The 15825-nt window shown below is 29.1% G+C and overlaps 5 protein-coding genes across 10 annotated transcripts in view; 1 reads left to right on the plus strand and 4 right to left on the minus strand.

Moving 5' to 3' along the window:
* Positions 1–4684, minus strand: part of LOC124956975 (B-box type zinc finger protein ncl-1-like) — a 9495-nt gene extending 4811 nt beyond the window's left edge. The window contains exons 1-9 of the mRNA XM_047513502.1: positions 3195–4684; positions 2718–3049; positions 2431–2635; positions 1821–2319; positions 1548–1718; positions 1149–1399; positions 715–1072; positions 388–620; positions 1–233 (exon numbers count right to left, since the gene is read on the minus strand). The exon at positions 1–233 is cut by the window's left edge and continues 4811 nt beyond it. Of these exons, the coding sequence (XP_047369458.1) occupies positions 129–233; positions 388–620; positions 715–1072; positions 1149–1399; positions 1548–1718; positions 1821–2319; positions 2431–2635; positions 2718–3049; positions 3195–3959 (2919 nt within the window). The 5' untranslated portion in view covers positions 3960–4684 and the 3' untranslated portion in view covers positions 1–128. The remainder of the gene's footprint in view (positions 234–387; positions 621–714; positions 1073–1148; positions 1400–1547; positions 1719–1820; positions 2320–2430; positions 2636–2717; positions 3050–3194) is intronic.
* A 609-nt stretch (positions 4685–5293) lies between these two features.
* LOC124956951 (zinc finger protein 300-like) lies at positions 5294–8835 on the minus strand. Of its 4 annotated transcripts, none has more exons than XM_047513442.1 (6): positions 7661–8835; positions 7115–7291; positions 6962–7047; positions 6558–6873; positions 6146–6249; positions 5294–6071 (listed from the first exon to the last, which is right to left on the minus strand). In XM_047513442.1, exons 1-6 carry the CDS (start codon positions 8340–8342, stop codon positions 5385–5387), a joined length of 2052 nt encoding a protein of 683 aa, XP_047369398.1. In that variant the 5' UTR covers positions 8343–8835; the 3' UTR covers positions 5294–5384. The 4 variants fall into 4 exon arrangements, with proteins under 4 accessions (XP_047369398.1, XP_047369397.1, XP_047369396.1 ...); XM_047513441.1 differs by having other exon boundaries at positions 7370–8835; XM_047513440.1 differs by having other exon boundaries at positions 6962–7032; positions 7115–8835.
* Positions 8836–8924: 89 nt separating this feature from the next.
* On the minus strand, positions 8925–9939 carry LOC124956953 (follicle cell protein 3C-1). The gene is made up of 3 exons (XM_047513446.1): positions 9524–9939; positions 9345–9416; positions 8925–9128 (listed from the first exon to the last, which is right to left on the minus strand). The coding sequence occupies exons 1-3, from the start codon at positions 9788–9790 to the stop codon at positions 9018–9020; spliced, it is 450 nt and encodes a 149-aa protein (XP_047369402.1). The 5' UTR covers positions 9791–9939; the 3' UTR covers positions 8925–9017.
* A 138-nt stretch (positions 9940–10077) lies between these two features.
* On the minus strand, positions 10078–11729 carry LOC124957142. The gene is made up of 4 exons (XM_047513877.1): positions 11325–11729; positions 11064–11231; positions 10671–10976; positions 10078–10603 (listed from the first exon to the last, which is right to left on the minus strand). The coding sequence occupies exons 1-4, from the start codon at positions 11431–11433 to the stop codon at positions 10140–10142; spliced, it is 1047 nt and encodes a 348-aa protein (XP_047369833.1). The 5' UTR covers positions 11434–11729; the 3' UTR covers positions 10078–10139.
* A 175-nt stretch (positions 11730–11904) lies between these two features.
* Positions 11905–15705, plus strand: LOC124956952 (dolichyl-diphosphooligosaccharide--protein glycosyltransferase subunit STT3B). Of its 3 annotated transcripts, none has more exons than XM_047513444.1 (7): positions 11905–12356; positions 12572–13270; positions 13360–13670; positions 13745–14282; positions 14361–14822; positions 14914–15004; positions 15119–15705. In XM_047513444.1, the coding sequence occupies exons 1-7, from the start codon at positions 12136–12138 to the stop codon at positions 15143–15145; spliced, it is 2349 nt and encodes a 782-aa protein (XP_047369400.1). In that variant the 5' UTR covers positions 11905–12135; the 3' UTR covers positions 15146–15705. The 3 variants fall into 3 exon arrangements, with proteins under 3 accessions (XP_047369400.1, XP_047369401.1, XP_047369399.1); XM_047513445.1 differs by having other exon boundaries at positions 15125–15705; XM_047513443.1 differs by having other exon boundaries at positions 15154–15705.
* The last annotated feature ends 120 nt before the right edge of the window (positions 15706–15825 follow it).

The raw sequence follows: 15825 nt of genomic DNA on the forward strand, positions 1-15825 counted from the left end.
TTTAAATAGTTTAGTATCTTGGGCATGCCTTTTTTTTTTTTACTTATCCTTCGTTGAAAACAGAGCAGTTCCAATAGAAGCTCCCTTATTGAAGAAAGTAGTGATATTATTATATTTCTTTTCTCACTTCATACTATGTAAAGAGTGTTCAGCACAAGGACATGATGATTGTTTTTAGCAAGCGTTACTATGTATCCTTCCGAGGTTATTTTCAGGCCACAACATCGAGATACCTATATCAGACGGTTTTACTTTATAATAAAAAAATATTGACTGACTACACCGATCAATTTTTGTTCAATACATGTTTTATACAGTATATGACGCAAAAAAAAAAAAAAATATATCTGCGAAAGCACGTTTTTTTAATAATTAGTATAATCTTACCTTAACATATGGACACTCGAATTCCGAAATTAAAGAACCGTCCCTTGAAAAGACAGCTACATGGAATCGATTACCATGTGAATCTCCAATCAAAACATCCCCAGCATCACTAATATCAATCCCATTTGGAAAGTTTGTTATATTCTCGCAGCCAATACGACGCAAGAATTTTCCATCCTCGTTAAATACAACAACGCAATGGCCTTTGAAATCGCAAACAAAATATTCTTTTCCTGTGAAAGATATAACAAGATATTAATCAAATGTTTAACACGCATTATTTTATCTTTACATAATAAAAAATTATATTTGTAATAGTGCATTTACCACTAATAGCAATATCACTTGGTTCTCTCATGTAATCGCTACAATCGAACCACCTAAGGAGGGCACCTGTATCACTGATGACAAATACAGTCGGTGATACACTATCGACTGCTACTATCTGACCTTGACCCGTAACAGCTAAACCAGCTACAATGTCGATGTAACGAATGGCAATCTTTTTTATAAAATGGCCGTTTTTAGTAAATATTTGCATCCTAGATCTTTCATTTCCACGGTCGCATACAACAAATTTTCCACTATTTCGCATAACTGCTACTTTTCTTGGATACCACAACTGACCTTCTTCTTTACCGGGGACACCAAATTGAAATTTGAATGTACCAGTCTTTTCAAAAATCTATCATTTAAAAATGAATACACAATGTCATTTTACATTATAAATAATATCTAACTTTATATTCTTCTTTATATACCTGTATCCTGTGATTATTAGTGTCCGCAACTATAATATCTTCGTCCGTACCCAAACAAAATCCATGAGGTGAATTAAATTGTCCTTTACTAGGACCTAACTGGCCAAATTTACTTCGAATTTGCATTGGAGTTAATTTTGCATTATTAGAACGTGGATGTGCATAGTTTCCATTTCCTGCACCAGTTACATTGGCAACTGGATTACCTACTACCACAGGCATATTATGCATTGTATCACCTATAAGATCATCTGAAATACAAATATATATATATATATATATATATAGATATATAGATAGATGTAAATATTTTAATTAAATAAATTATAATCGCTATAACGAAACATGTTAACATTATGTTATGTTTATCACAAAGGAATAAAAATTAATTTAAATTACCAGCACCCTGTGAGAGTATAGGAGATGTGGAGGATGAAAGTGATTGAAAACCACCATTTAAAAGACTGTTGGCAGTTAAAGTGCTCAAGTTAGGCGCATCAATAATACCAGGGGAAGGCCCACGTCCTAATACCAAACCTCCACTACCATTAATTGCTGCATTTCCTAAATCTGTAGATATTTAAATTTAATATAATACAATTTATTAGAAAAATATGTTTATATAAGGAAATGATTAATGATAAATAATAGAAGTTATTATTCTTTCCTCACCTTGATTGGCAAGAGTATTTCCTAATTTTGCAAGAGCTTGCAAATTATTAATGGCATGATTCGTAGAGTTTAAATCTCCAGCAAATAAATCTGCTAGTGCGAAGGAAGGAGTGGGACTTGAATTAGAGCTAGGTCCAATTACACCAGTATCACTAACAATTTCTACCTTTTCGGCTAAACTAGCTAATTGTTGTAAATTATATTCTTGAATACTGGTCAAACCATGAATAGGGCCTGGTGGAAGAGAAACAGGTGGTGGTGGTGGTGGAATATTTTGAGGACTAGATGTAGGTGGAATAACAAACGAAGGTTCACCTTCAAACGAGGATTGCATAGAGGCAGGAAGTGAAATAGGAGAACTTGTACTAATCGTACTGGGACAACTTATTGAAGTATGAACGATTTGTTGAGTAGAGGAAACACCTGGCATGCTTGACTTTATTTCTGGAAGAATTTTTGTTATTGGTGTACTCTCTGTATGAAATTTACCAAACACCTCCTGGAGAAAAAAAAAAAAAAAAGAAAAAGAAAAAAAAAACAAAAAACAAAAAAAATATATTATCTTTACGTTAGAATAAAGACATGAAATATATAATAACGTTTCAAGTACCTTTACAGTTTTTTCAAATTGACTATAATCTGTCTGGAACTCTATACAAAATGTTATGTTAGGACTCGGGGTATTTTTTATTAAATGTAATAATTGCGCCCCTACTATACGGCGAAGAGCTAATATTTCCACGGTATCTCCATGTTCCAAAAGCCTAGATGTAAAGCGGCAAGCATCATCTATTTTTTCTGCAGTTTTTGCAACGCTATCAAAAACAGATTTTCTAAAATACACAGATACAAACTTCGTATTTTTGATTGATTTAAAATAAATATAATTAAACCTACTTATGGAAGGTATCCATTATTTCAAGCTCTCTCTCTGAGTGTAATTTTTCAAGTTCTTCTAAAGCATTGTCTCGATATTTCTCTAATATAGCTTTGTAACTTTGGAAAGTTTCTATTATTAAATCCTTTGCTTGATCACGTTGCATTTGCAATTCACTAAGTGCATTTTCTAACTGCGTTGTAACTTGATCGCAATCCTTAATTTTTGCTTTACTTTCAGACATTAAACTCAATAATTCTTCCTTCTCGCGTGGTTCTGCATCAGCTAATCTCTCATAATGATGATCTGGTGCTTTGTGCTCAACAAGAAGACATTCATTACAGATGGGTTCCTATTAAAAAATGAAATAACTTGAATGATAATAATTCTATCATTATTTGAATATAAAAATTGTATCAAAAGTGTATATATATATATATATATATATATATATGTGTGTGTGTGTGTGTGTTTTAGAAATAGGAAAACTCATTTACCTGACACGTATAGCAATAAAATTTCATATTTTCGGCAGGATGATATTCACAAAAAATAGGTTTATGTATTGGAATAGTTTCATTTGATTTCTTCAAATCCTCAAATGCAATGACTTTATGACTTTCAAAGCAGCGCATGAATTGATGTGCCGTATTACAATTCGGACAGAGAAAATTGGCACAATCTGAGCAACGTGCGACTGCATTTTCTTTAGCCTTGCAAGAGGTACAGAGCACTGCCATATTTTCAATCGCAAACATGTCAAGTATATTAGTTAGTACATAATCACAAGTGAGAGATGCGGCTCCTTTAGAACTAACGGAAGTTTCTTGATGGCATAAGGGACACTCTAGTATAGATTCCACCTTTGAATCTCCAGCTCCGTCCATAAGAAGCTTATCCAGACAACCTTCGCAAAATACATGGAGACAAGATAGTACCCGTGGTGAGCATAATTTGCTCATGCACAAAGTGCATTGTTGATCTCCTATTTTGCCATTATTACAGGTTATCTCTTCGAGTGCATCACCAGAACTGCTACTATTGTTATAACCTGTAACGGTATTAACACTACGTTCACCGAATAAATCCCCACTATCGAGTTCTTCTTTTCCAGTAATACCAGCAGTGGCTGGTACCGAAGCTGTTCCCGAGGGAACAGCTATCGTGGATGATGCCATCCTATACTTCGTCGAACTTTTAATGTTATCTATTGTTCTTTCGATTTTCTTTTTAATCGTTCGCTCAGACGATTTATATCTCATAAAGCAAGTAAATAATTCACGAGTTTCTTTATATATTCTTTTGTTAACAAGTTTTGGGCGTTTAAAATCGTTTAACGTTACGACCCTTTTTTTAAGATTTTCTTAAACGTTATATAGTAGAGCTACAAAAATAGTATCGCAAAATCTAAATCATAAGATGTAATTTCTGAAATATTCCGTCATCGATCGGCAAAAACAAAACACTTCGTCGCCATAGGCGTCACGATGACATAAACAACGTAAGCTGCACCGGAGACTCAACCGTAGTGCGCACTGAAAAAATCGAATAACGTCCGTGCTGATGTGTGCGGATAACGATTTCTTGTCAATAATTTTTGGTCCACGATCACCCAAATTTTTCGTCGATGTTATTTTTAATAAGAAATATTTAAATACTCTAAGAGACACGCCCCTTGAATTTCTCTAATTTATCCTTATTATTTATACTATACACCTTTACACTTCACTCATTCACTTTATGATACCCAGTATAGAGCATATTATCTCGTGTCAAGTTTTCAATAGATTCAACTTATTAGAGCGTCACGTATCAAGAATACATATAAACATTATTGAATATAACGTTTTACACTTCCTTATCTTCCACGCCAATTATTATATTTTCCAAAGTTATATATGATTAAAGCGTAAATATTTCCAACTATTTTATACGTGGAACAAACGAACAAATCATTCGAACCGAGAGGAGATCACCTCCTGAGTGTAGGAGGACTAGAAATAATTGATACGTTGATGGGAAACTCCTACCAAATCATTCCTTTAACGTTACTTCGTCATTTTTTACAAAGTGATATTCTCATTGGCTGAAGTACAAATACTCGACCAATCAAAATAGAGTATACATCGTATAGACAATAAGGCGAATTCTTTTCGTCCAATCACGTTCTAAAGATGTTTTAATCAAATGTAGTTATGTGTAGTTATGTGTTTATTGATGCGTATTGTCAACGTTTAAAAAAAATTGCGATTTACGTTTTTTTGATAGATACACGTTCTCTAATCTTTATAAATTATTCAACTTATAATTTTCAATCTTATTAGTAATAAGCCATACATCAATATAAAGAAAAATCAATGATTAAATTACATAATTTTTTCTCTTCGCTTTAATTCTATTCAAAAAATTATCCAAACCACTCTCTATTGTATTGTTCCATCTTAAATCCATCGCGGTATTTTTCAAAATAGAAATCATATTATTAAATATGATTTATATAAGATTAAAAGTATACTTAAGAAAATGTTCCGATTTAAAGTTAAATATTAATTATCATATACTTAACCTATTGTATATATAATAAATAAATCCCATTTGTAAGCTAATAACATATTTGTTTTTATTAAGGATTTACGATCAAAAATTGTATGTATTTATGTTGTATATTCTAATATATCTCTATCATTTTATTTCTTATCTATACTATATAGTAATTGTTTTAACGATTCTTCATTTATTGTTTCAAAAGAACATCTGATACTATCGACGGCGTTATATGTTTCTTCTACGTCTGTATGAATTATATTTTCATTTATATTTTCCGAAGGATGTCTAAAATTACTGAATAGTGGTTGTGAAATATTTTTTGATACAGGAGAAGAAAGTCTCAAATGTTCCATTTCAGATGTAGGTGATGACAAATTATTTTCTAATGGTGACATTACTAATGAGAAAAAATCTGTAGTATCTTGTATATTGTTTCTGTTATCTGACAATAATTTATCAGAATGATTTGTAGAATTTTTTGAATTGAGATTTTTGGAGTTGTCAGAATTCCATATATCTTCGTTTGAATTTTTATTTGTATCTTTTGTTTTTGCAAAATTCGCTTCCTGTTCGTTTTCAAGATCTGATTCTCTTGTTAACACAGTTTGGCCTTGAGCATTTATTATAAGAACAAATTTATTATCCTTATCGTTAATACCGTTTAATATTTGTTTTATTTGTTGCGAAGAATTAGTTTCTTGTGAATGATTTGCCTCATTGCAATTTTCTTGCATAATCGATGTCACAGCTGATGTTTGAACTATTTCATTTGATTGCTGTTGAGCAGTGAATTGTTGTACTGGGCATTTATGTGTTCGTTGACTTACCTAAATAATTTTAATTAAACAAAATTATTATTCATATTAATCAAATGTTTAAAATTTTATTTTACATTACTTACTTTATATCTAAAACTTTTTCCACACATTGTGCATGTGTATGGCATAACGCCTGTGTGAATTCTACGGTGTACTAGGTAAGACACGCGTTGTCGAAAACATTTTCCTATAAAAAAAATATAATCGTATAATCTAAAATTAATGTCTAGTTTGAAATCAATAATATAGTATTATACAAAATATCATATAAAGTAACAGAAACAGAAATTTACAGAAACTTTACCTTAATTTGTTAACTCATGCATCACACTGTAATGTTATAGGTACAATGTGAATAAAATGACCCATATTAGATTGTTAGTAAAAACTGTAAATAGTAAAGCACATTATATTTATAATCGATTATAAATTTTATAAAAAGTACATATTATTTAAAACAGGCAATACACTATTGTATTTATCAAATATATTTACCACAAGTTTCACATGCAAAAGGTTTCTCCCCTGTATGAATTCGTTCATGATTGTGCAATGTAGAGAGTTCTTTAAATGATCTACCACAAGTAGTGCACATATGTGGTTTGTCATCTTTATGATATAATCTGTGTTTGTGATATGATTGTTGAAAAGTAAATGTCTTATCACAAATGTTACATTTATATGGCATTTCTCCTGAATGTAATCTTTTATGCTTTTTCAAAAAATACTTTGTTGTGAACATTTTACTACAGACATCACATTCCCATTGTTTGCCTTCGTGTGTTTTCAAATGTTGTATAACATGCTGCTCCTATTTTATTAATACAAAAGTATGTATTTCCTCTATGTATTTTCATATCTTATTTTTTATAATTTTCTTTTTCAATAATTAAACTTACTTTTTTAAAATTTTTCCCACAAGTAGGACAATTATATCCATTATTATTAATTCCCATTGGTGCATCTCCATCTTTTGATAAAAAACCTATATAACATTATGATAAGCAATTTTTAATACATAGAAGAAAAATTTAATATTAAATAATGTTTACCCCAATTGTGACCAATATGTGCTACTCTCATATGTATCATTAAACTGCCACGCATTTTGAAAACTTTAGAACACAAATGGCAAGAATAACTTTTTAATAAGTTCTCAGATGTAACATTACTATTTTGTTCATCGACCATATGAATTAATTGTTTATGCAAAACAAGTATGTTATGATCTGGAAAGTGGAAGCCACATATATTACATCTTTCAGTCTTTTCCTTTAAAATCTTAAGATTTGATATTATTTTTTCACCATTTACATTCTGATCTGATTTTACTTCGACGATTGAATGAGTTAAGGTTTTTTTATGATCATCTAAGTTTTGTTTATTATTTATTTCTGATGGTAAAACATTAACATTTTCCGACATTGTCATAACATGTGGAAAACTGATGATCAAATTATTTTTTAAATTATATTGATCATTATTGATTTCTGTTTGCTTTAACATTATCTCTTGAGTTTTACCAGGGCATAATGATAATTCTTTTTTTATTGTGGAATGTTGATTAGACACTTGTGATAAATTTTCTATCCAAATACCTTCTAGTTTGTTCATTTCTCTTAGTTGTGAATTTTCCTCTTGTGTATTACTATTTTTGTAGCAATCTTCCAAACAATTTGTTTTCGATAACTCGCTTATCACTTCTGACGTATCATCCTGTGATTCTAAAAACAATCTACTATTTTGTTTATTATACAAACATTCATCTGTACTTGTATTTTGACAAAGTTGATCGGACAATTGTATAACTTGTGAACTCTCATTAAATGATCCTTCATTTTGTACTTTAGTTTGTGAATTCATCATCAATGTTTTATTTATACTATTTGAAATGGTACAACAAGATTGCGTTGTATGATCTATATCGCAACAATTTTTACTTTTATCTTTTTTATTATAACTTTGACCAGTGTCTACGGTTTCCTTATGTAATAGATTCCAGTTATGAAGGGCATTCTTAACTTGGACATTTTGATTATTGATCTCATTATTATCTACATTAATATTAATAGGTTTTGATAATTGTATTGAATTATCATTTATATTTATAGTATGTCCAAATAGATGTATAGTCAATTTATCTATACCAACTAATACCTCATTACATACAGGACACATAAGTGGTCTAGTAGCTACACTTACAAGGCCTGCTCGTAAAGCATCTAAAGTTGTAAAACTGGGTTGAGAACATAAAGGACATGCTAAAAGACGAGCACACATTTTAAAAGCTTTATGATATTAAATATCTTAGAGCGTGCTTTAATGTTGCATCTCTTGTTTTATTATTTTATATTATTTTATATCATTTTCCAATTGTAAAATTCACTTTATTCTTGTTTAATAATAAATATCTTATTATCTTCATTATTAGCTTTGATCAAAGAAAATATCTAATCGTTTCACGTTTTGATTATTCACTTAATTTTCTTTTACAAGATAGATATAAATATAAAACGTAAAATTAATCTATAATACACATAATCAGATATCGGATTAATTAATCCAACTTAAAATTAATATTATAGATTGAAAACACAATTATCGTGGTTATACTTGCACTTGAGCCAATAGAAAAAAATTAAAGCTCAATTATAATGATTCGACAATGCATATATAATGGAAATAGTCTATTTAATGAGCTATCCATATATACAATCCAGGACAGAATGTTATAACTCAAGTCCTAAATATAGATGAACGAGATTTCAGGTATTTATGTTGAATTCTTTTGCTTTGAAGAGTTAGGTGACGATCTTCGGGTTATATTTAGATAAAAGGCGGGATATTCGAAAAAATAATATCTATGAATATGAAAATATTTATTACAAAATATTACATATAAAATATTAAAAATTATTAATACTAATTATGTATATAAATTTTTTTTATAATTAACTAACCAATAGGACACTTGTAAGAAATCCCATCCTTGCAGCAATACTTTTTACCAGTAGATAGATTTGTATTGATCCATTTATTTTCACAATTTTGTATGAAAAGATATGCCTATATTAAGAAACAATTTATTTCAGATATTTGTACTTTTTGACATAGTTCAATTATATATATATATATTCAATTATATATTATGTATATACACACATACATATATATATATATATATATATATATATATATATACACAATTGAATTTTATATATATATAATATTTTTCTATTATTTCTATTAATATTAAACAATATTATAATGCAAATTACTTACTCGTTCTTTCAAACAATTACGATCTATTGCAGCACAAAGTAAATCAGAACTATTTGGAAGATGTTTTATAATCTGTAATATGGATAAAGTAATATTCAATATATTAATCCTACAGATGAATTTTTTTATGTATATACGTAAACATTAGTTAAATTTTTAAAGTATTCTTTTCGACTCACCATCTCAAGACATTTATTAATGCATTGTTTGTTTCCAAGAGGAGTACAAGGAAACAATTCTGACTGTTCGTGAAGAAGAGCCGGGTTCCCTGTAGGCTGTTCCTTAGTACCTTTTTTAAACTGTCCACTTAAAAAGACACCACAAATACATCCAACAGATTCTTCAGACGTTGACAACTCTATGCGATTATTGTTGTTTTCATCGATATCATTTTTTGTGTAAACAGTTGACACACATAAAATAATAAAAATAAACTCTAAATACATTTTAAACTGTAATGAAAGATTTATATTAAATACAATAAAGTCACTTTATCTTTCACTTTTTTTTAATTATTGAAAAAATTATCTCTATATATTTGTCTGCCTTTTTATATTACTTGAAGAAATCATAAAAAAGATTGAGAATTCTTCTATGTGCCAACGAAAGTGTATCAAACCAAAACGTTGCAATATATAAAGGACAGGATGGTGTTGCTTATTATGCAAAATTTGTTTATAGTATATGATTACACATATAATAAGACCTACTTTCATTCATCAGATACATTTAATTGTAAAATATAAATTGTTTTTATTGATTTTTTTCCTTAATGTTTTTACATCTATAAAGCAATTATTTAACACTATTTATACTATTTGTCTTCATAATTAACTTTGCTTCGCCCTTTAAAACTATTTGTTCTCCATTTGAAATTAAAGTATATTCACATTTTATAATTTTGCGTACAGATATTATTTGTATTATTATTTCTACAGTGTCACCGACATAACACGAATTTGGAAATTTAAGGAATTGTTCCGTAACAATTGTACCCGGGCCTGGTAATTTTGTACCAAGTACACCCGACACTAAACCATTAAGTAAAGCTCCATGAACAATATTTTTTTCAGAAGTAATATGTATCGGATTATAATCGTTAGTTAACTTTGCAAAATTTAACACATCATTGTTTGTTATTGTTTTAAAAACTGATATCCTATCTCCAACTTTTAAGCTTGAAGAAGATACTTTGATAGGAGTTTTCGTACAATATTTTTTTATATTATAATAAAAAAGAGAAATACGTGACATAATCACTTATCAATTAAAAAATATCATAGAACGTATATTATAAATCTATTCTATATTAACAATATCCTATTTATTTGGCAAATTTGTCACTACTATATACATCATTTTTATCATTAATCTTTTCAATATTATGTCCTTGGCAATAATCGCTTAAAAATATTGTAGCCAAATTTTTTATACGATTATTTGTACTATTAGAGAAATCATGCATATGTTTAATAACTGTAGGTGAAACTATATCATTTATAAATTCGGGTGTTATTATAAACATTAAAGTTGTAATTGATGATAGTATGGTTCCTTCGTCACGAGAATTAAGTAATGATGATACTAATGAAATGCCTTGATTGCGTAAGATATATGCTTTATTTATTGGATCTGAAAAGTAATGATTATTTTCATTATTGTGCAAATGAATGACATCATTGTTGTTATGCTTTTAATATGATCAAAAGTATAACTTACCTAAGCATAAATTACAAATACCTCCTATAGCAAAACGTACAAAAATAGGATTATCTTCTGATAAAATATGAAGAAATAAATCGATTACTTTAAGCTGTCTTAAATATTCATAATTAATAGGATCATAAGAAAAATTAACCAAATTTGCTAATACTTGCTCCTTCGCATCTATTTAAAAACAGATATATATATATATATATAATATTAATTGAAATAGATAAATAAAAATATTATAACTGATTCAAAATTTCGTCTAATTACCTTTAGACGAAGTCGTTTTAAATTCGTTTATTAAAAGTTTTAAAAAATCATATCGGCCTACGCCATTTTGTCCTGTACGTTGTATTAATTTCTCTTTAGTTGAAAACATTGAATACTCTAGATAGCAATCAAAATTTATAATAAATATTTTTAATAATATTATCGATAATACATTACATTATTCACAAACTACATATAATACATAATACAATATTCTCTTTGATCAAATTTGATTGAATTCTAATCTGTTTACTATTTCTATCTGTGTAACTATTGCATTATGATTGGTTAATGGAAAGTAGTAAATCATGATACATAATAATTAAAAATAATTTTATTCCAATATTATTGTGTAATAGATTAAAAATTGAATAGAATTAAATAAAATTAAAATATAATATTATGAGTACGATGATATAGTCGATGAGGACATACAAAAATGTAGTTCTTACGTCATTGGTGAAAACAATGTTGCATAATATGATCGTTGAAAGCTAAAGGCGCATTTAGAGTAATATTAATGTCAACGAAACATAATATTCGAACATACCGCCATTCTCATAATCTGTTCGAAAGGAGCATAAGGTTTCGTTGTAGAAGACATGATTAACACGTAGCCGGCGTTTGACGTGTCCTAGCCTCCTAGTCTAGGCGCATATCAGTTTAATAATTTCTTGCAAGCATCAGTCTTATAAGTTGCAACGTGCTGTATTGAGGGAATAGTACATGTTTGCATGCTTATATCGAAAAGTTGTTAGTGAAAGACGAGAAAAAAATATGCATTATAGCGTTTAATTTCACTGAGAACAAAATGTTGCCGAATAAATCGTCTGCGACAAATACGAAAAAAATTATGTTCCCTGATAAGAAAACAACTACCAAGCAAATGAGAACTTCTACCTTAACCAATGCCGCTGGTCTTAGTTCTTTGATTACTTTTACCGTATTATTACTTGCTTGGATAGCAGGCTTTGCATCCAGACTTTTCGCAGTTATACGATTTGAAAGTATTATACATGAATTTGATCCTTGGTATGTATTTTTGTTTTTTGTTTTTGTTTTTTCTTTTTTTTTTTTTTTTTTTTAAGCATCTATTTTTTTATACATTACTTACGAATATATGTGTTGATTTCTTTCTTAAATAAATTAATATTTTGTCTGATGAATATTGATATTCTTATTAATTTTATATTTATATTTTATAAATACTTATGAAAATTTCTGTAATCGTCATTTATCAATAACAGGTTCAATTATAGAGCAACGGCTTACATGGTACAACATGGGTTTTATAATTTTTTGAATTGGTTCGATGAAAGAGCTTGGTACCCATTGGGACGTATTGTAGGTGGAACAGTATATCCTGGACTTATGATTACATCTGGGACAATACATTATATACTACATTCTTTAAATATTCCAATACATATAAGAGATATATGTGTCTTCTTAGCACCAGTTTTCAGTGGCCTTACTGCCATTTCTACTTATTTATTAACTAAAGAAATATGGAGTGCTGGTGCTGGACTTTTTGCTGCATGTTTCATTGCAATTGTACCTGGTTATATTTCCAGATCTGTAGCTGGAAGTTATGACAATGAGGGAATTGCAATATTTGCATTACAAATTACTTATTATCTCTGGGTTAAATCGGTTAAAACTGGATCAATATTTTGGGCTTCAATGACTGCACTATCATATTTTTATATGGTATCTGCATGGGGTGGATATGTATTCATCATTAATCTTATACCATTTCATGTATTTGCATTATTAGTCATGAATCGATTTAGTAATCGTTTGTTCACAAGTTATACTACATTTTATATTTTGGGACTTCTGTTAAGTATGCAAATACCATTTGTTGGTTTTCAACCAATTAGAACATCAGAACACATGGCTGCAGGAGGTGTATTTGGTTTATTGATTTTTGTAGCTACTCTCAGGTATTTGTAGAACATATTTGGCAATATATGTTTTGTAATTAATTCATGATATTAACATTTAATGAAAATAAATGTTTTCTTTTCAACAGGTATTTAAGAACCGTACTGACAAAATTTGAAATGAAATATTTTAGTGGTGTGGTAGCAATAACAGCAGTTGTCCTTTTACTAATTTTGATTATATTAACTTATACTGGTATTGTTGCCCCTTGGAGTGGAAGATTTTATTCTCTATGGGATACAGGTTATGCAAAAATACATATACCTATAATAGCATCAGTTTCTGAACACCAACCTACAACTTGGTTCAGTTTCTTTTTTGATTTACATATTCTTGTCACAACATTTCCTGTTGGATTATGGTACTGCATCAAACATATTAATGATGAAAGAGTGTTTGGTAATTATCTATATTTTAATTATTCTCGAATTAAATAATAACGTTAATAAATAAAAAACTGATTTATATTTTAGTTATATTGTATGCCATAAGTGCCGTATATTTCGCTGGAGTAATGGTAAGGCTTATGCTTACTTTAACTCCAGTTGTATGTATGTTAGCTGGCGTAGCATTCAGTGGATTATTAGAATTATTCTTGAAAGAAGAATGTAGAGATGGGAATGATAGAATTGAAGGGAGCGAAGATGAAAGTGAAGAAGAAAGAGAGAGAAGTCCTGGCAGAGCATTATATGATAAAGCTGGAAAACTAAGAAGAATGAAACATGAAAGACCTAAGGATGCTGGTGATGGATTAGGAGACAGTCTTAGAAATAGTGTCATCATTGGTGTATTAATCTTGTTAATGATGTTCACTGTGCATTGTACTTGGGTTACAAGTAATGCATATTCTAGTCCTTCTATTGTTTTAGCATCTTATAGCAATGATGGTGGTAGAGCTATTCTCGATGATTTTAGAGAAGCTTATTACTGGTTAGCTCAAAATACACCTAATGATGCTAGAGTTATGAGTTGGTGGGATTATGGTTATCAAATAGCTGGAATGGCGAACAGGTAAAAGTTACAGCACACACAATTTAGTTATATTACGTGAACATCATCTTTTTCTTCTTTTCTTTTTTATTTATATAGAACTACACTTGTGGATAATAATACGTGGAATAATTCACACATAGCTTTAGTGGGTAAAGCAATGAGTTCAAACGAAAGCGCTGCTTATGAGATTATGACGTCCTTAGATGTAGATTATGTATTAATTATTTTTGGTGGTATGATTGGATATTCTGGTGATGATGTTAACAAGTTTTTATGGATGATACGGATTGCCGAGGGTGAACATCCCCAAGATATTCGTGAAAGTGACTATTTCTCTGAAAAAGGAGAATTTAGAGTGGATTCCGAAGGATCTCCTACTTTAATGAATTCTTTAATGTATAAGCTGAGTTATTATAGATTTGGTGAAGTTAAAATTGACTACAGATCACCTTCTGGTTACGATCGTACTCGGAATGCAGAGATAGGAAATAAAAATTTTCAGCTCACCTACTTAGAAGAAGCTTACACTACTGAACATTGGCTTGTTAGAATTTATAGGTAATTTTATTCTTCATACAGATTGTTAATCTGTCTAATAAGACATATTTCGTTATATAAAAAAATGTTTAATCTCGTGATCTTTATATAGGGTAAAAAAACCAGAAGAATTTAATAGACCCAGGATTCCAATCGCAGATAGAGTTATAGCTCGTCATGCAAACTCGTATATTAGCAAAAAGGTTAGTTTAGTCAGAATTTAATAATATTAATATATTGAAGAATTGATTTTTGAAATATTTTGCGTATCGTTTTTCCTTCTTTTCATTATTACATTAGTGAATCTGAAAATCTAGTTGAAGTTATGGGGGGTTAAACATTAATGTTTCAGACTGCACGACGTAAGAAAGGTTTCATAAAAGGCCGGCCAATAGTTATTAAAGGACAGAAACCTCAAAAGAAAGCGACGTAACAAATGTATATTACTTATCCCATACAAAATTTCAAATACAACTTTTGTAACAACAGAATTACCGTCCCTTGGGTCTACCATAAACTGTAGTCCAAAGTGTGATTAATACTGTCAAAGAATTTGTTTGAAGGATACTGTAAGAAAACAAAAGCAAAAAAAAAACAGGATCTTATTTCAAAGTATCATGAAACCAGAAACAATTATTTTATCAATTATTTTTAAAAGAAAGTTCCATTAGTCTTTATGATGATTGTCTAATATACAATGGCACATCATATAATAGTATATCATATATAAGTTTATTTCACCTACTTCATTGCAGCATACTATTACACATTATTAAATAAATACCACTATGTATATATATTAAGTGTATTTCAGTAATATATTTTAGGTACACTGATAGTAGATACTTTTTGAAATTGTTGTAATGAAATTCATTACACAAATTAAATATTATTCTTTAATGAATTGAATTTCTCAAAAGTTATATTTACATGAACACCCATATATATATAATATATATATATATATATATATATATATATATATATATATATATGTATTTATGTATGTATGTATGTATGTATG

The sequence above is a fragment of the Vespa velutina genome, chromosome 24 (genome assembly GCF_912470025.1).
Source record: "Vespa velutina chromosome 24, iVesVel2.1, whole genome shotgun sequence".
Classification (NCBI taxonomy): Eukaryota; Metazoa; Arthropoda; class Insecta; order Hymenoptera; family Vespidae; genus Vespa; species Vespa velutina.